The sequence below is a fragment of the Accipiter gentilis genome, chromosome 23 (genome assembly GCF_929443795.1).
Source record: "Accipiter gentilis chromosome 23, bAccGen1.1, whole genome shotgun sequence".
NCBI classification, from domain to species: Eukaryota; Metazoa; Chordata; class Aves; order Accipitriformes; family Accipitridae; genus Astur; species Astur gentilis.
Genome location: NC_064902.1, coordinates 24,621,816 through 24,642,333, shown reverse-complemented (window position 1 = coordinate 24,642,333; position 20,518 = coordinate 24,621,816). Strand labels below are relative to the sequence as shown.

At 43.0% G+C, this 20,518-nt stretch overlaps 2 protein-coding genes across 2 annotated transcripts in view; one reads left to right on the top strand and one right to left on the bottom strand.

The window, feature by feature from the left end:
- Positions 1-774: 774 nt before the first annotated feature.
- Positions 775-6,177, bottom strand: THUMPD3 (THUMP domain containing 3). Its single transcript, XM_049827136.1, has 9 exons — positions 5,886-6,177; positions 5,313-5,390; positions 4,261-4,800; positions 2,946-3,076; positions 2,427-2,496; positions 1,928-2,043; positions 1,631-1,741; positions 1,268-1,391; positions 775-1,004 (listed from the first exon to the last, which is right to left on the bottom strand). The coding sequence occupies exons 1-9, from the start codon at positions 6,096-6,098 to the stop codon at positions 873-875; spliced, it is 1,515 nt and encodes a 504-aa protein (XP_049683093.1). The 5' UTR covers positions 6,099-6,177; the 3' UTR covers positions 775-872.
- Positions 1,005-20,518, top strand: part of SRGAP3 (SLIT-ROBO Rho GTPase activating protein 3) — a 182,250-nt gene continuing 162,736 nt past the window's right edge. Inside the window, exons 1-2 of the mRNA XM_049827128.1 lie at positions 1,005-1,061; positions 15,556-15,675. Coding sequence (XP_049683085.1) covers positions 15,627-15,675 — 49 coding nt within the window. The 5' untranslated portion in view covers positions 1,005-1,061; positions 15,556-15,626. The remainder of the gene's footprint in view (positions 1,062-15,555; positions 15,676-20,518) is intronic.

Below are 20,518 nucleotides of genomic sequence, written 5' to 3'. Positions count from 1 at the left end.
GTTGTGGCATAACTACGGCAGTTAAATCACCTAATAAATTTAAACATATTGCCACCTTGGTGTGTCTACAGTAGACAATGAAAACATGAACTTTTTAATATAATTGCTAAAAGTATATCTGTTCTCGAATAGTAACTACAGACAGTTTGCTAAGGCTGTGCGTGTTACCCCCCTCACCCACAGCAGTGGTACATTAAAATATGGATATTTGCTAACAATTAGCACTAAGTTGAGGTAACAGAAAGAGAACAGTAGCACCAGCATGCTCTTTACTAACTGGCATTTGCTTATCAGACCATGAAAAAACAGATACTGGTTTATAATTCTTAGTTTACATTTGGGCAATGGCATAAATTAGAAAACTTCAATTTCAAAAAATCCTACATTAAAGAGATACTACCTCTAAACCCTTCAAGATGACAGTCTTAGTAGTCCTGTTAGTCATTTTAAGATACATATACAATTTCTACAGTTTGGGAAATAAATTAACTGTTACCTCCAAAGCTGCCTCAACATGTTTTCTACTATAAGCAGAGGAAATGAACATTTAAATGAAAAATACAGTGGACACAGTAAAGAAGACTCAGGCAAAGGAAAGCATTGCTAATTCCACTACTGAATTTCAGTTTGGGTGGCAGGGAGGAAAGAGGTGATTTAAATAACAATGTTTCAGAACACATAGTATAACTAGTAGGTCTCAAGTTGATCCCTGGTTTAATATTCATGTTACAATTTCTACATAGGTGGTTTGTTGTTTGTTTGGGTTTTTTTCCCCCCCTCAGGAATTGTCAGACTTATGGTCTCAGATGTCTGCTTTACCAGACTGCTATTCAACAAATTCCAGAGGTGTGTCTTGTCTTCTTCCATGCAGGTTACCAGAATGACCTTTTTTCTTCTGCTCTTTCCCAGGTGCGTTTCAGAAGGTACACTGCAGCATGAAGTCCCCCTACATTCACCCATACGGTCTGACCTTTGCGCCAGATGTGTCCCATTCGTGACAAGGCCTGCAATCCAAAAAAACAGCCAAAGAGTGGTGGCAGCTTCAAGACAAGACAATAAGGGTAAATTTGCTTTTGAAATTATTTTTGATTATTCTAAATCTCATCTGATGGCAATGTCAAATGACTCTTCAGGTCTAAAACTGCATTTAAATGTTACTTATTATTGCTTTAAAAATAGATCATCTTCTGTAATGAAGTCAGCTTACAATTTTTTTCCTCGATATATTTTCAAGTGTAAATAAGTTTGATTTTCTCTCAGAACATACCTTGGCAAAGCATTTCTTGTCCTGCGTAAGCAGCGCAGCCCTGCCTGTCCCTGGTGTGCAGATCCTGCCCATCTCCATAAGGCAGGCTGGATAGAGATCCCAGTTCTTCTTCTTTGACCCTATCCTGCAAAATAAATTAGGATCGCCTTTGTGATCATTGAAAAATAGTTAACAGTTGTTGGTCTTTCAGGCATGGATTAGTTCATTCAGGACCACATTCACTATTAATTTTGTCCTGCATTTTTAATATGGAGTACATTAATACTTCTTAATTAGGCTAGCCAGAGAGAACCCTAACCCTGGACAGGCAAGCACATGCAGTAGTGGCAGTTAAGCGCAGTAACTTTACCAGCGATACCTCACCTCTTTCCAAATGGCATGTCTGTCACAATAATGTCCACAGAACCAGTCCGCAAAGGGAGGTTGCAAATATCCCACTGAATGATGTCTAAGGGTATGCCCAGGGAAGTACTGCTGCAAGTGCAAAGACACTTATCTCAGACATGATTTACTGAGAATATTTTTAAATTGAGGAGGTCTAGAATGTTAGCAAAAGAATGAACAGGAAAATACAAATAAGATAGTGAGATGCATCAATGCAAAATGGATTTCTTTACATACAATACTGCAGGAAAAGAAAATCACTGGTACTCTTCTCACCTTTCCTTATTCTCATTTTTCTTTAGTAAAGAACAGATGTTGTTTGCTGCTCTTTTTACAGCTTGTGGGTTGTTATCACCAGCAATATGGTAGCAGCTAGGCCATTCTGTAGCTCCCTGGGGTGGAAATATTGATAATAAGCAACACTAGCATCAACACTGCTTAATTCAAAACAAAACAAATAGAATTACTCAAATATGACAGAATACAACAAAGCAACTGGAAGTGGATGTCAATGATTTTAAAATTCCGTAACAGATACCTGTTAGAGGTATTATGCACCTTAAAAGCTCAAAATACTTCTGGTTCTAGTTTCTTCCTGCTACAGCTTTAGGAAGGAAAATGAGGTCATTTACAAAAAGTGTGTTTGTATCTGTTTAAAAGTTGGTGAGATACTTTTGGAGTTCGCTATTCAGTTATAACCAAGAAAACTTACACGTATTAGTCAGTTGCAGATACTGTCAAGTTTTATTAAGTCAAAAAATAAAGGAAGAATCACCTCTATTGGTATTGCACCTGTACCACACATGGGATCAACTATGATATCCGTTGGCTGTGGATCACAGAGTCTGACAAACAGAAAAAAAAAGATATGGTGACAAAAGAGAAAAAGTCTCAAACACGTGAATTTCCTTAAGGAAGGAAAACTGAACTATTTTAATCACTCCAATTCTACCCTTCTAACAAAAAAACTTCTATGTGATTATTTTTTCCATTCATTAATTAGCATTTTATAAGCAGCAATACAGTGAAATACTTTCAAGAACGTGATACAGTATTTTGAAAACTGGTTAACACTGAAAACATTTACTAGCCGGAAAACATCCACTGTTAATTACGAAGAACACTGTTTCAGCAACTATGCTTTATTTTTTTTTTTTTTCTTTTTTTTTTTCTTTTTCCAAGAATTAACAGAAATGGCTTTTGAGGAAGCAGTGGGGGGGGATGAAGGATCTAATTTCTGAAACAAAATGACTTGTTAACTGAGAATAATATAATACTATGCAATCGCACTGACCTAAGCATGCCATAAGCAAGAGTTGAACGAAGAGTTGTGGGTCCAAAATGTGTAATATTTCTTCTGTGAAGACTCTCTTCAGTTAATGCAATACCCACAACTACTTCATTATTGTGAATATTCAGAAGAACCTAAAGAAAAAACTTGAACTAAATTTCAGGAGTAATAGAAGTTTTCCATAGTATGCCTGGTAGGTATTTATGAGAATCTTGGATGGTAATTTAAAAAAAACAGGAAATAGGTGTAAAAGAGCATCCTTGGAAGAAAAGCAATGCACCATTTTAATGGCAACAATGGACAAAATTCAGGAGAGCATTCACACATTTTCTCATTCACACAGAATGAGAACGAGCATTTTCTCATTCACACAGAATCTTTTACACAAGACTTCAAAAAGTGCTGTAACCATTATGCTTTTAAAGAAGTTTTCTTTTATAAGTATGGGGGAGAAGTCGGGTAAGTCCTGCAAGTCACAGTGAAGCATTTGCAAAACAGCAATAAAAATCATATTCCTGGTCCCTCCACCATGCTAATTTGGAAGGTGAAAATATTGTTACAGGACAGTGGGCCAGCCCTTAATAGACTTGCAAGAAAAAGTCAGTTTTTCTGCCCCTCAGAAATGGTGGTCCTGCGCCATTGATGGACCACATCTGTTGGTCGTCTTTTCCAAATCTCTGCTTTCCCTATGATAAAAAATAAACACTGGACAGTTAATGTTAACCCTTTTTGTCCCCTTCACCCATAAAACTACAGCTTCTAGAGGGAATATCTTCTGTTAACTTCTTACACCGATATAAACCAATGGATTAAGGAAAGATTTAATGAGGGTAAAGGTAAAGCAGAAGGCACCTACATTATACTTAAATATGAATGAGACCAAATGCTATAGGAGGAGGTAACACTCAGTACCAGTGCTTTTGCTGTGGTTGAGGGAGAGCAGAAAACTTTTGAGCACCAGCTCAGCTGCATTGGGTGTAGTGGTAATCAGTTAACCTGAGGAGAAGAACAACAGTGCTTGCAGAGCAAAAGAGGGACCCGAGGAAGAGGAGGGGTGCCCACACTGGGCCACAAAAGAGATGATTATTATTATGGATAGCCAAAGCAGTAGCAAGTGGTGAGATCTGAGGACACACATAATGCGTCAGTGAAAGGAATGCTTCTGAGGAGGCTGTAATTTCAGCGTTACCAGTTTTTAGTTCCAGAGTCATCTTTTGAAGGCATTTTGGAGATCTCTAAGCGCCAGCATTAAGAACTAAGAATTTTTACAATAGAAATGCAGTACATAGAAATGTACTTCCAAGGCACAACACTATACCTCTACATCAAAGTTAGTCATGTCAGCTTTCCACTGGAAGTGCTCCTGCACAGCTCCACCGAAGTCTCTCGCAGCCTCGTTTGACGTGAAACTGTGCTTGTCTCCTGCTCTGTTGCACGTAACACGGAACTTCAACACCTTCGCCTCTCCTTCGCTTGTCTTACTGTCACCAACCTTGGTCTCACTCCCAGAACCCGCCTGCAATTCGTCTTTAGCATCTGCTTGTTCATTATCCTCCTCCTCCTCCTCTTCCCCATTTTGGGATGCCACTCCTTGTGTCTTTTCTGTATCCTGGCCGCTAGCAGGTTCTACACCTGCAGCGTTTTGGGCACAGCCCTCCTGTTTACTAGCGTCTTTTTGATCTGTTCCTTCCCCTTGTCCATCCTCATTCAACTTCTCTTTGCTTGCAGTACTCTGCAGATTATGTTTTTTGCGTTTTGTCTTTTTCTTTTTTAAGCTGTTGTTCAGCTCCCAAACTTTCAATGGATCGGTCCAAGGCAGTTTTTTAACCAAATCTTCCAAATCCTTTAGAGCATCTTCCTTTAAAAGACAAAAAAAGTTGTGCTTTGAAGTCATTCCATCTCTTTAAAAACTATCCTTTTTTTAAGTCTCTCAAATTAGTTTCCTAAACATGTAACCCACTATACATTTAAGCGAAGCTTACAGCTTTTTGTGAGATTTTTGCCATAACTAAACAGAACTGCACTTAAAAGTCACAGGACCCGTAGTATTTCATCATTTGTCTCATCAAATAAAGAGCTAATGCTAAAATAAGCAACTGAAGTGATACTTCAGTCTAAGTGTGACCTACAAGCATGGTATCGGCTCTGATCCTAGATTTTGCCTACACAGCATATTTAACTGAAGAAATTATGTTAGACAACGCGACTGCACTTCCATTTTACAAGCCAGTACAGAGGAACTGGGATAATATCACAAATAAAATAATAAAGACAACTTGTTCATGAAACAGAGTACTTTCTGAAACTCGTCTTGAATTAAAAAAAACACTCCAAACCCCAGAACTGATTGAAAAACGATGAGTAACTCACCTTATTTTCTTTAAATTGATAGTCTTTGAACTCCTGAACAACAACAAATAAATTATCCACTGACCTTAGGCGATGGACCTAGAAGAAATGAGAAACCACAGCGGCACGTTACTAACCACACATGTCCAGGGAACTCCGTGTTCATTATAATTAGAATGTTGTAATCTTACATCCAGATTTAGAAGACTGCGTTTTTCCACTTTTTTCGTTTATATGGGGATTATCACTTTACGTGCAAAGCCAGAAGGAAGACTTCCTTGTGCGGACTTAAGCTCCCCACCTCTGGCTTCATCTACCCTTGCAAAACCACAATAAGCCTGGATATAGCTCTCGAAGGCAGGACAGCCGAGGCAGGGTTTCCAAGTGTTTTTTCATAACGAATGCCTTTAAAACGAAACTATTTCGCTCGCGGTGGGCTAAGATCCTGTCCTTTGCGTTAAAACCACCGCTAGTCTAGTCACAGCCAGGGCAGCAAGGCCGCCGGCCGCGGCCCCGGGCCAGCGGGGAGCGGGCCGGGGTCGGCGGGGAGGGGAGCGGGGAAGGGAGCGGAGCGGGCCGCCCGCCCGCGCGGACCTGCGGCAGGCCCCGGGCCGGGACCTCGAAGTAGATCTTCCCCCGGTCCCTGCTGATCCTGGAGGCCGAGCCCAGCTTCTCCTGCACCTCCTCGGCCGCCGTCAGCTCGAAGCCCGTGGGCACGGTGGCGCCGATAACGGCCGTGAGCTCCGCGCCCCCCTCGGCCGGGGCCGGGGCCTCCCCCGCGCCGCCGACCGCCTCCGCTTCCGCCATGCCGCGCAGCCGAGAGACGCCGGCGGACGGTGACCGCCGGGCCGGGCCGGGCCGGGCCGCACCGCGCAGCACCGGAGCCTCCCGCCGCCGGCACAGACAACAGCGCGCTCTGCCGCCGCCGCCGCGGCCCGCCCCTTCCGCTTCCGGGCCGGGAGCCGCGCCCGCGCCTGCGCGCTGGCGGCAGCGCCCCCTGCTGCCCGATGGGGGTGTCCCCCACCGGGGGAGCGGAGCGCGGGGGGGCTCGGCCCGGCCCCGGCCCCGGCCCCAGCCCGGCCCCGCCGGGGGAGCGGCCCAGAGCGCCGCCTACGGAGCGAAGGGCGGCGGTGCGGAGGAGCTCGTTCGTGCCCAGGCTCCTTAAGGAAGCTGCCTGTCGCCCGGGAAACGTTCCCGCCGGGAGAGCAGATCTGTGTTTGACGCCTGGCTGTGAGAAAACGGCGAGGTGGAGTTTTGCGCCGAGGGGGAGTAAATAGGCAGCTGTAACCAGAAAATGAAGGGAAAGGAGGAAGGGTCCGTGCGAATAGCCTGCCCAGCTCCGGTCAGTTAGGTGTTCCGTGTGGAGCGTTGACAGAAGGAGGCTGTCGGTGGCAGTCGCAGGTCCCAAGGCCGCTGCTAGGCCGTGGCCGCGGTGCGGTGCTGAGCATGGCCCCGGTGCGGTACTGAGCACGGCCCCGGTCCCGCTGCCCAGGTCTCTGGCTGAGCGGTCAACGTGCTCTGCCAGCTGCGCACTTACACGGTGCGTGAGCGTGACTGCCGCGAGAATCCACCTGCCTTTGGGTGGCAAACCATGGGTGGCCGTTTCCTTTTTTTTTTTCCTTGTTATTAAAAGTACTGAATTTCCTTGGTCTTCTGGCTATTGTCTCTGGCATGTTTCCAGCACTAGAGCTGATTTTTAAATAAAAAACTAGCTGCCGAATTTTTTTTTCAGAAGGCAGAGAAAGAGAGAGAGACAGGCCTCCCTAAATACCTTCCGTGGCCATGACTGCATCAGTATGACAAAGTATGACCTGTGTGAAGCTGGAGAGGCACGCTTCCCACCTCCTCTCTTCTTCAAATCCCATAGTCTTTACCTGTTTCCAGCGTTGGATTTATAAATGTAAACACAACTTGTCCCTGCAGCTTGTTCTTCCGCAGTTGCAGCGCGTGCTGGCGAGAACACTGTTTGTTTTTGTTTTCCTACGTACGTTCTGATTCCACTGTGACATTTTACTAACAGGCAGGATGCCTGAAGCACTGCTCTTGCTGTTAAGCCTTCTAAAGCGTCGCTTTGCTTTCATGTGAGAAATATGTGTGTGTGAGAGTGTGTCTTGGAGAAGGAAGGTGTGGGTTTTATTCCATCAGTTTATTTCTAACTTGTGATTCAAGTCTGAAAATACAGAATTAAAACCATGGAATTTGGGTCATAAACATACTGGAGAAAGTTTCTGTGAAATGGCTTCTTTGATGAGAACTTAAAAGTAAGCTAAAGCAGAGAGAGCCACTAGGGCATGTTTGCACTTCTGCAGTAGCTGGCACCCTGCAAGGTCTTTTCAGCACAGTGACAGTGCTGCGATATGGGGTGTGATGGTGGCTGCACAAACTTGTATCCTCATGTGTTATGCCCCTGGCAACTGCTGAAGCAGCCTGTGACTCTACACCTTTACTGCAGCATTTTCTAAGTTGTAGATAAAGTTAGTGTGGTTTGCTGGCTAGCGCAATACAGAGCATCCTGCTCACAGGCTCCGTGCCAGCAGAGCAGTGTGGGCACGCCGTGCACAGCCCTGACCTGGCTAGTGCAGCTTCAGGCAGTGATCTCCCTGCAGCAGCAGGGAACCCAAGTGGCCAGGTCCCGGGTGTGTGTCTTGCTGCTCACATCAGTTTTACAGATTTTGCTTAGCTCTATGCTGCAACAATACCTATAGCAAGGGAGAACTTTGTGATTCAAGTGGAATAATGAACTCGGCTTGCTGAGCTACTTTCAATAGCAGAATTTTCAGCATATTTTGGTGAAGGTGTTTGCCAGACCCTTAAATTAATTCCATATGTCTGGCCTGTCAGCAGCAGCTCTGACCTCTCCCAGTTGGTCTCAGATTGAAAGGTGAGAACCGGTAATCAGCCTGCTATGCTTCAGCTCTTGAAATCTGTCCAAGCACCACTCGCAGAATTATTTCCTGCCAGTGGCCAGGTCCTACAGTAGCTGAAGACATCTGTTTGTCTAATACCCAAGCAAGGCTGTTTCTTAGTATAATACCATGCTTCGCTTGGAGCTTTCCTCCTAAAAACTCCTGATGTGCTCTGTAAGCGTAGAGCCAAAGCATCTTTCAGTTTCAATAGGTGTAGATGTTACCTTTATGAATGACAGACACAAACCCATTTAGACCAGCACTGCAGGGCACCATGTGTGACAGTGGGTGTAAAGAGAAATTTTCGCCTAAGGATTCAGGACAAACCCTCCTATGTGGGAGGCACACTGACAATGTAATAAATGTAACTGCATTACTGTTTTTGTTCAGATCGTATCTTGAGAATGGTCCCATACAGTGAATTAGAGGATAGTCCTCCCATGCAATATGAAAGGTGCAGACTCAGCTGTGTGAGTGTCTGAGTGTCCTTGTCTGCCACTGAAATCGCTGTATTTGTTGAACCCTTATGAGAATTTTGCAGTTGCTTTCAGTGGGAACATGGTGATGCACTGCAGTGATGGCATCCGCTCCAGACTTTATGGGGCAGAAGAAAGGTGACCCTGGCAAAACTCAGAACAGTTTCCATGGAATCTAAGTATTTTAATTCTCATTCTTTGATCAATCCTTGGTTACAGAAAGCTCCTGTATATTTCAAAGCCTTCTTGAGTGACTATGAGATTAAAAAACCCTGGTTTTCAACTGTGTATTACCTCATTTCTGTCTCTTTCTGTAGAAACAGACCATAGATGTGTTGGTAGTTGGTGCTGCATAATTATGTAAGCTGGGATGTAGTGTCACCAATGTAGGTGGAAAAAGGAACTCTTGCCGTGCTATTCTGTGGGAGTCAGTGCGCGTTGTCAGACTGGTAGTAGCATACATATTCTCATTTATCTAAACTGCCAATATATTTTTTCCCTATAGACAATATTGGACCTGTGTTTTGATAGGAGAGAAAAAATGACAAACTGTCTTCAAGACAAAACCAAAGTTGTATTTTCATGTCCATTATGAACCCCATTCCCAGAGCCAAGAAATCCAGTTGGCTCCCAGAAGAAGAAATGTTCAGTTAAAGCAAGAAGGTACTGGTTGAGTAGATCTGTTAGACTTATTTAGAGACAATAGTAGTTCCTGATGAGCTGGCAGCATCGATTTTGTGCTGGTTTAGTACATACCTGAAGAAGAACATTGCCGTCCATTTGTCTGGAAAGTTTTTTACACCAAGTAAATTGGGTCTGTCCGTTTGGAAGGCATGCTTGAAATAGCAGGATGTATCCCAGAGGATACTGTGGTTTTTTTTACTCTTGTTCTTCAGGGTTAATCCACAGAATGATGGAAATAGCAATTGTCCAGCTAAAGAAAGTGTCCTAATATTATCCTGGAATAAATTATTTGTCTCATAATACTGGCACATAATTGAAGAACGTTTACAATAAACTTAACTTACTAAGACCAATAACTTATCCTGTAATTAGGACTATAGGATGAATATTAAAAAAAGAACAATCTGGATTTTACATCATTGTGTACCTCAGAATAGACATATGACTGTGCACAGCAGCTATATGGTTAGTTTACCACTGACTTGCTGTGTCACTTTGGAAGAGTCACTTAAGCATAATTTGCAAATTTGTTTTAAAAAAAGCATGGCTTGGATCTCTGTATGATGAATTGAGGATTTATTTTAATTTTTGTTACTAGCTTTCCACATGAGAAAATTCTGGGTTTCTGGCTTTTTGGGTGTTTGGGGTTTTTTGAAGGTGACCTGTTAGACACCTGCATGGATTCTTTCATCTCTGAAAAAGGCAACTTGGGTGACAAATCTTTCAGAAATGTATGATTTTCCAAAAGTGTTGTTTGACTATAGATAGCAAAGCAAGCAAGCAAACAAACAAAAAACCCCAAGAACCTCAAACAACTCAACCAAGTACTTTCCTTTCTCAAAAGTTCACTTGCCGCTTTCAAACTGCTTTTGTACCACCATTCCCCAACTTTGCAGGGATCAGAGTTTTCTCCAGAAAGCCTCTGGAGTTCTTTGGTGAACAGTCCTGAATTTCAAAAGTAAAAATCAAGCACATGAATCCTTGGTTGGCTCTAGGACAATGTGAGAAGGATGCACTGTGTTGGGACAAGATGCACCGAGGCAAGTCAGATTTCAGCAAAAAACATGGAGCCGGAATAGTTTTTAACATGGAGTGTGATGGATCAAAATGACTGTGTTTGCAATCCGCTGTCAGTCAGACAGCTTGCAAGAGCAAGGTGGTGAGGGGCTGGCATGGTTCAGTTTATCCTTGGAGCAGCTTGAAACTGCAGTGCCAGCCTTCTAGCATGCCAGAGCAAGAGCCAGGTCTTAAGGATAGGAGTGCAGGGCAGTGCAGCCGACAGAGCGATGGTCTGGGGTATTGAGGCCTTGTGGCTTTTCTTCCTGTCGCATGAGGCTGGTAGAGCAGTGGGCTGGGAGGCAGAACTGGTAAGCCATTCATCAGCAGCGTTCTTCATGGATTTACTTAATTTTCTCAAGTTTTACTATTTCCATCTGTGGGAGAGAAAGATAATATAGTATAGTGTTTGGCAATCTCCAGCTGAAGTATAAATAATGTTATTTTGAAACCCAGAGATCAGAAGAGGAGTGAATCGGCAACATAGTGGTTACTGGATGGGGGAGAATTAGTCAGTGTTCATTGTAGGACTGGTGAGCCCTGTGCCTTAGTCAGAAGAGGTGTGAACTGAGGCTAGCAGGTGATAAGCCAAGACAAAGAGTTAACAACTTCAAGTGAGAAATTGTATCACAAACCCTTATACTGGAGGTATTTTGTTAACAAGGCGACCATCCTGCCTTTCCTGTCCCCAGTAGATTTCACACATGAACAAATAAACCACAATTAGCAATTTCTGTATGGGCAGCATGGGTAGTTGCAGGGCTGTGTGCTCTGGAAAGTCAGATGAGTGATAAGGTGATACAAGAAAGAGAAGCTAATACTACAAAACATAAAAGATGTGCTTAAAACTTGAGATGGATCAAGCCATTCAGTACTGGGTCATGTACATCTCTGCCCAGAGAAACCAAGGTTTGTCCTCTGCAAGGTTGGTTAAATGAAAACTCTGCTGATGGAGCCTCATCTAGCAAGAAACTCAATGCGCACATAGAACTTTACACCACTAGCAGTTTCATGAAAGCAGTGAAAGGTGTTCAAAGATGTTGCCTAATTTGGACCAGAGTAACTGAAATTAACTTCTTGGATTGATTTAATGAATTTGGTAGGGCATAAACAAATTTAGAGATGGCATTGAATTTCCAATAATGAAGCGCAAAGTTATGTCTGCACCTGCCTTGCCTGGAGTAACTGCTTATACTGAGTTAATTTCAGAGCTGTAGAATTAATTTGGTGTGAACCAGTACACTTTGTCTTGCAGTAACAGGGATGTGTTGTATAAATCCCATCTGGTATTTGGTTTTGCAAGGGTTAAAGTTCTTTGAGCAAGGAGATATGTTTTCTTCCAAATCAGCCCCTCAACATACAGCTGCAAACCCTGTCCCTCCTAAGGCATACCTAAGGAGGAGCCTGCTCTTCATGAGGAGAAAAACACAAGTGGGACTGCTTGGAGCAGCCCAGTTTTTAAAGAAAGCATTATGGAATGCTGGGATCCATAAATATTCAAGGCCATCATGGAAAAGCTGGAGGATAGGAAGATGTAGTATCCATGATATATCATCCTAAGCAATCCGCATCAAAGAAAAGCTTTAAAGTGAGACAGCTGATCTTTTTCAGTGTCTGGATTTTGCTCCAGACCCCCTCAACTTTTACTTTGGACTGAAAAACATCGCAATTAATCCAAATTGGATTTGATTACCTGAAATGTCCTTGAATGGGAAGAAGCATTTCATCCACCCCAGAAATGATTCTTTGGCAGAATGGCTGAGAAGGAACCACAGTAACAATGCCAATTAGACACTGAGGAAGGAAAACGTAAACAGATTAGAAGTACTGACTTCAGCAGGTAGGATCAGGACTCCAAAAGAGTCAGCACTCTTGTCTTTCTGGGAATTACCAGATAACTGCAAATGACTTTTTTGTATCCTGTAGAAGCAGCATTCTAATCAGCACTGCTAGCACTAGCACCATGCTGTTGCCTGTAGTCAGTGCTATAGCGGAAGCTGTGTAGATCTTACCTGGATTCAGTACAAGTCTTTTCTGCGTGGGTTTTTTCCTCCAACTTGGTGCTGCATGAGACCTTTTTTGCTTCTGGCAAGTCACAAATATATAACATTTTCCAGCTGTCTCTCTGTCCTTGGACTAGCATGCCACACTGCAGGACAGAGCAGGATTATCTGTTGGTTGTGGTGACAAAATGTTTTCGATCCAAATTTGTGAACAGCAAAAACATAGTTCCACACATTTTATTGTGGATATGAAGAAAATCACATGTTTATGTGAGAATGATTGGCTTTCTATATTCTGCTGATTTAGCCATAGCTTCTTTTAAAAGACATATGAATATAGTAGAGTGAATTAATTTCTGGGATAAACCTTATTGGCTTCACTAGGTATGTTTGAGGCTCATCTCAAGGTAATCCTGGGTTCACTGTGATAATCAAAATCAGAAGAAACTCAAGAAATTAGTAGTCTTTTGCTCTGTTTACATCTCTTCCTGCATTCATGAAGCATTCTCCCTCTGGTGAGCTATCTTAGATCTCCATATCAGAAATCATATCAGCTTACCATTAATAAAAACTAATGCACTGCAGACCACCAGTGAAGCCCTATGTATTGGTCTTGCACACATACAGCAAGTTACTGCACTGCGTGCCTGGCTGTTCAGAGAAATGCCAGCAAAATGAATATTTGTGTAATGCTGAATGTTACTAAAATAGGGTTCCCAAGGTATTCCAGACTTGTGCAGATTTTTATAGACCATTGCTCCATTTGGCAGTTAGAGGGTAAAAAGGAGGGGTGGTTGAAAAGCTGTAGTCACAGGTAGCTGAAGCCTGAAGCCTTATTTGGGATGGATGAGCAAGACCCCATTATTGTAAGTTTTCCTTTGATTTTGGATGAATATATGTTTTAGAAAATTAAATTCTTTGAAAAGCGCATTCAGGAAAAAGAGTTGCCTGTTATTCCAGCTAATACAGATCTGAATTGTATTTTTTGCTTCTGGCAAATGGATTGGGCTGGTCTTTAGTTCAATGAAAAGGGCAGTGGTAACTCCCAGCTCCAGCCACCTGGGGTCAAGATCTTGAGCAACCATTTTCCTTCTCTGTGAATGTGTGCAAGTCAGTTGTTAGGCGTCCGAATCCAGTTGTCAGGTACCTCCAGCAACTGAAAAGTCTTGCCTAATCTTGCAGGTACCTAAAATCCATGGATACCTAAATTTCTGTCGGCAGACATGAACATAACTGCTGAATTCCTGAAGCTGTTCATCAGTTCCTGCCCAAGGCCTGGGAGGATTCTCAGACAAGACCTTTTCTTTCTCCAACTTGCCCATGGAGACTGATCCAGAGATAGCAATCTCTCCCCTCCATCTCAACCCTTCCCAAAAGAAAGATATGGAGACCTTTTGTGCTTAGCTTTATGGGCTCTCTTTTGTCTTGTCAATTTGAGTGGAAGGAGAGGGCCTGTCAAAGCTCCTCTTCCACATGACCTGGAGAATAAGTTTTCTCTTTGGGTGTCCTAGCTGTTTGTTTCAGCCTGGGGTGGGGTGGGGTGGGGTTGGGGGGGTGTGGGTGTGGGTGTGTGATAAGTCTCTGCTGTTGCAGGTACCTCTCTAGGTGTCAGTACTTGCTGGACCATTGACATCTGGTCTGGGAGCTGAGGTGCTTCCATGAGACAAAGCTGACCTGGATTCCAGCTCCACCACCAAACCTGGGAGGGCAAGCTGGTGTAATCCAGCCAGAGAGGCGCGGGGAAAGCCATTTTTCTGGAGGAAAAGATAATTTGCCTTACATGCCACAGGCCAGGTGGGGAATTGCAAGTGAGAACTCAGAAGTATCTAACTGCTTTAGGGCTTGAACTGTACCTCCCCTCTCTGCATTTCCTGCTGCTAGTTTAGGTTTGGATGGGTTTCTAGATCCCTTTTTGAGTATGTAATCATTCCCCTCCATTGTGGCACCGTGAAGGAACCTGCCTGCACACCCCTGTCTAAGCTGTGGATCCCCCCCGCAGCAAAACACTGCACACTTACACCACACCTCATAATAAAGCAAGCTATTCAAAGCCAAAATTCCAGTGATTTTCAAAGAGTGCTGAGCTCCAGCGTGATAACACACTGTAAATGGAGTCTAGCCTCTTATGACGTTTAGACATATTTGAAAATATTATCCTCTCTGTCAGTGTTGCACCTCTAAAACGTCTCAAACAGCATTCCTCTACCTCAGGAGTTACAAGAAATTCAGTGAAACTATAAGGCATGCAAATGCTGAGGTAAATAAATAAATAAATAAATACCCAATGAGAAAGAGAGCAAAAACTATACCAGCAACTATACCAGCAACTTTTATGTGTTTGAACCCTGAGTAGCCCAGAGATGCCAGACACCCTGATAAACCTCAGCAAACAACCAGTGGCCACGCATGGCTGGCGTTTACGGCAAAGCAGCTGTGGGTCTCTCCTGTAAACATCTATGATTTACATGTCCTACCTTTCTGTGCAGTCTGAAGCGAAAAGTGAATCACTGGCACCTCAGTTGGACGGCACTTGGAGCGTTTAGGTGAGCTTGTGCTCTGGCAGAGCCTTATATTAAACCCTGGTGCAGTCTCCGCCAGGAGAGGTGTGCCCTGAGGGGAGGCACTGCAGGGTCAGCCCGGTGCCCCTACAGTGGTCTGACATCTCAGGAGGTGCTGGAGTCTGTACGGACACCCATCCCTGGGGTCTGCACCGGAGCAGGGATGGTGGCACTTTCCTGTGCTCAGTGAGCTCTTCATCTACAGCTCCACTCAGACTCAGCAATTACGCTAATGTAATATCCATCAGATGATAATTGCTCCACTTATTCATCACTAAAGATCTCATGATTAGCAGGTGAAGAGCCCACTGAGATGAATTCAGCTTTGACAGGAGGAAGGATACTTTCTACTTCCCTTAGGGAAAATGACACTAGCTGGTAATAGGACTGGATTTAATTGGATCAGGCTTGTTTTGTTGGGAATGGAAAACAAAACAATAACAGTTAGGGAAGAAATTTCAGAAATGAAATGGGGTTTGATCAGCGGTTTCAAATGTAATTTAGTAGATTTCTTTTCCTGAAAGTTAATGCCAAATGTTGTATTCTGCTTCCTAGCAGTTTTTCTTTTCTTCCTGCTGCAGGCAGCCTGCATGATCTCTCACCATAAACCTGTGACCTGAGGAAGGATCTGAGCTGCTCTGGCTGTTGGTTTATGGGGTCAGTCCTCAACAAGGACAAGAATTTAGAAGAACTTGGAGAAGGTGAGTTTGATTTCCAGCACTACCAAATCCATCTCCAAGGACTTGTAACCATTGGCCTCAGAGAGATAATTTTCAGAAGTACAGAGTAGATCGTCTGTGGCTTCAAATTTGTTCTCTTGAAGCCATATGTGATGTCTCAAAGGGCTGTCTCACAGAATGCTTTTAAAAAATATATTTATGTTTTAACAGCTTGAAGTTATTAAATAGGTAGTGTGAGCTGGGCTTTTCATTGTTTCAAAGAAACACCTACACTGGTTCATTACTGACGTCAGAAACTGGCACAGTGTGCTCCTCATCAAACTGCCTAATTGGGGCTCTTGCTAGCTAGCTGGAAAGTAAGTTTTGACTTAGTCAGCCTAATACTGGAAGAAGAATTCAAGGCATGGATGTAAGAGAATAGTTTCTTTCAGTTTCTATTCTGACAGAATAGATCCTTAGCCATTTATTTTTATTGGGATCCTTAGTGACACTGAGAATGAGAACTGTGTGGGATCTTTTAGGCAAAAATCATGTTCATTCACTACTGAGATGAGATGTTGATATATTTTACAACTGTGGGGGTTTGGCATACTACATTAAAAACAATGTAAAATTCTTTGAACTTCAGTGTTAAAGACAGAGTCATTTTTGTGACTTCTGGTCAGGTCTGTTACGTAAAGCTTCACTCAATAATTCCTGCATCCATCTGTTTGCCTATAGCATAGTTTTGAAAAAAATTACCTTAATTTAAAACCATCAGCTGGTAGAGAATCCTTCATGTGCAAGTTAAACTGCTCCCATGATTAATTATTTGTACTGGTTTTTTTACAAGGAACCAGTATTTTATAGGTCTGTTAAATACAGTGCATGCCTGATGTTACTTTCCAAAACTTTGGAGCAGAGTTCTTTCTTGTATCTTGTTGGGTAGGATCCAAGTTGTCTCCTTGAGGAGTGATTTTATATAAAAAGGAGAATGTTCCAGCCAGAAAAGCCACCCCCCGGATTAAGAATTCCTGATACTGGTTCAGGTTATTGGCCCTGATAGGTCAGATCTTTTATACAGATTAACATCTGATACAGCAGAATGTTTCTTCTCATTCCCCATACAAATATATCACCAGGTCCTGACACGTGGCAGAGATTTCTTTCTTCCAGCTCCTGCAGCTGATCAGATTACAAGTTTAAACCTGAGGAAAAACTCAGTTACTGCTTCACATCCACAAATGTTTCTAGTAGTTGGGAACACTGCTAGGCCAGTTTTGGAGAAGGACATTCTGGATGTTACTGGACTCTAGTTCCTTGTGTTTCATGTAACCTGTCAGTGCTTTCCATCCCTTCCTTGGCTGGGGAGAGCCTTTCTGAGCATTCAGTCATTGCTATCAGTAATTTTCTTGTAGCTGCTTATTGGGAACAGAAAACAACAGCAGCAATAGTAATAGTAATACCCACAGTGAGACTGTGAGTATGGAGGGGAGATGAAAATACAGAAGGGGTCATTCTGCACAGCGAGAAAGTCTGACATAGAAATAATACTAATTAGGGTAAGAGAGAGCAGAAGCAACAAACTGGCAGCAGATGACTACTGGACCTTGTAGAGGACAGTGAACAGACAGTTCCTTTGATTGATGTTTCGCATAGTCGTATGCCATGAGGGGATAGAGCACTGCCATGCCGGTTTAGTGGAGATGTGTACAGTTTACACTGCCTGTGATACTGAGGAATCAAACAATTCAGGTCTTAAGAGTGACGGCAGTGACTCACTGGCTAGTCACTTAACTTCCTTTGTGTTTGTAAATGTGAGTGATTCATTAGACCAGAACTTAAGCTTGAGTAATTGATAATAAAGGAAGGCAGATTTCTAAGATGAAATGGACAATGATAATACCTTCATTACTAAACAGAAGAGGGGAGAGTAGCAAAAAGCCCACAAACTATGCTCTGCTGGGACCAAGCTGAATTGTCCTGGTCTTCTTTTGAAATAAGATCTGTTTTTCTGAACAGGAAGACTGTGAAAGGAAATCAAAAGCTAAACTTTACTTGTAGCTTCTTGTACAATAAGTTAGTACCTAAATCAAAAGCTGTCTTTATTGCTGTTATGACGCTGATTCATTGATATATAAACTAAAAACATTACCTCCCTCTTTCTTCCATTCCTTAATAACTAAGATGTTTCCAAAACAAGCAACCAAAGCCTTTGGAGTGTTCTAGGTTCCTTATTAGAAACTGCCTGGCTGGTCTCTGCATGTTGATGGATGAGAGTTGCTCCCAGGTCTTGGCCAAGGCTTGAGTGTTTCGAGACCTGCTGAAGATCATACAACATATCGGCAACAAGGCTGAGAAAAGTTGTGGCTTTCCCAGTTTCCTTGCTTGAATCACTTCAAATCTTCTCACTTGTATTCTTCCTAATGAATCTATTAAGTTGCAGTCTCTTTATGAGAAGGTTTTCATCAGTGGACATGCATCCCCAAAAAGGATTTTATCTAGTTTGATCTGTATAGTAGTTCTAGTGCACCTAGAGAGTTATGCCGGCCTCCTGGAAGCAACGTTTGTGGTGCTGATGCTCCTACCAGGAATGGCCAGGGGTGCAGATGTGTAGTTTCCTTAGGTGGGGAACTGCTCACCTAGAAAGGAAATTTTCGCACTCGCAGATTAGTTTACTTGGATATGGTAATTAAACGCCTCTTTGTAAATGAGAGCATGAAGACTCCATAAGAAGGCCTAGCACATGATTCCTTGACCTCTGGATCAGTTTTTTTTTCTTTCATTGTTGCTTCTGGGGCATCTTGAATGGCTGTTTTAGGTTAGAGAATTAAATCCTGTTTTAAACTTCCTGTCACTTATTCACTTCCAGCACTTTAATCACTGGTAACGCACATCTCTGGTGGGCCTTCAGTGGTTGATCTGCTGTGGTGTGCGTGCATTGCCAACTCGCTTTGGAAACAAGCTGACTGAACAGTGCTGATCTATGCTCTGTCATTCTTTGTTGTTCTGATTCCTTCTGGAGTAATAGCAAACTTGCCTGGCATCTAGTTTTGTATTAAAATGTAGGCATTGAGAAGTGAAATAAAAAGTTTGCTCTTCCCATATAAAAAATATTATGAGCAGTATAGAAAGCTTTTCAGTGAAAAATGCATGTGAGGGTGTCAGGCTCTTTTCTTCTATAACCTCTTTAAGAAATTACTGCTTTCAGGGGACTTTGGGTGATAGCTTTACCACTTCCTCTTCAAATGTCACTCTTGCTGCCTGTTTTTTGGTACTGGTTTTACTTGCTCTTCTGGGGTACTTCACTGCTACGCAGAAAGTTGCCATGGATTCACTACAGAAGTGAAAGTTGAGTACTGGGACTTGTTCAGGTAACCCTTTAACCTACAAGCACCTACTTGCTAGCTGACAGCCAAGTTTACTTTGAGATAACTTCATAAAGAGATATTCTTACACACACAAATAAAAAAGACGGCAAAGATGAAGTAGATTACAATTCAAAAGTTTTCATGGGATTTTAAACTCAGATGGTGCTGTTAATGTCTGAATGAAGTGTGGCTCCATAGCCTGTGGTGTAAACTGTAAACCAGTCAGACAGGTCTAATGGGATCCAGTCCTTTGTGCTGTCTTAGTGGCCTGTGTGGGGAAGAGACGAGGTTGCACAGTTCAGGATTTCTTGCTCTTCCAGTAGGGGTTACAACTTCATGGTCTTGAATCTGCTTTGACATCCAGAAAACAGGGATTTTTCAAAGTGCCTGCTGAGCTAGCATGAGCTTTAAAGATTGGAAAACTAATAATCCCTAACCTTATTTCTAACAGTTCTGGAAGCAAACCCACAATGTGTTTTTAAGATTTCCTTTCTTTGTACCTGGGCTCACTTTCCTTGGGGAAGAGAAAAGGGGAGGGAGTGGTATACATGAACACTTTTGTTTCTTCTGATAGGTCTACCTGTGATAGGATCTTTGAGTAAACAGAGTCATTCATACACCATCTTTCAAAACCCAAGGCAGGTTTGTGCAATGTTCAATCCATCTGTTACTGAAATTGCCTTCACTGGACAACAGCTGTGATGGCTTCCCTGCCTGCGATGATGCAAAATGAAAGTTCCTCTGCATAAATTACCATAAAACATACCCAGGATTCACTGTTGTCAGTAGAGGAGATCATTAAATTACTGCAGTGGATCTGCCATGCCACTGCCAAGACTTGGCTATATTTGTAAAATGTTCTCCATTAATGTTAGAAGTTTGTGTCCTTAGGAGTTTTTAAAGGAAACTGCAAAGCATCATCAGGTGGCTGCTAAGAGAAGCAGCTCTTAGTTTTGTTGGGTTGTCACATCCTTCCATCATCATTCAAAACTTCCCTGTATGACCAGCACACGTGGCTGTGAAAAAAACCAGTGTTTGAGCTTGGTGCATTTCTGTAAATGGCATTATACTATCTGCAGCATTGTCCACAACACTCAGAACTTATTAAACACTGTGTGTAAATGTGCTGATTCTTTCATCAGGAGACTGTTTAAGTCTCCTGTTGGTGCTGGGTTTGTGTACTACTGGACTTGCAGCAAAGCTCGGGCTTTCCACGCATGGGTGCATGCAGGGTAGCAGCACGTCTCGGTGCAGAGGTGAAGGTGCGGTGCTGGTGCATGGAGCATGCCCATGGGGCCATGGTCAGAGATTCAGCCCAAAGTGCTGGACGCGGTGGGTCAGTACCTGCAGACCATGGGTATCAGCATGTTTCACATTTTTTCTGAATGGACAGACACATTGCCCCCGCAGCGTGGCCAGGGGAACGCGTTCTCAGCATGCCGCCTCTGCTTCTACCAAAACATGATTTGGCCATTACCAGCTAGCGGATTTTCATTTTTATGTGTGGGAGTACG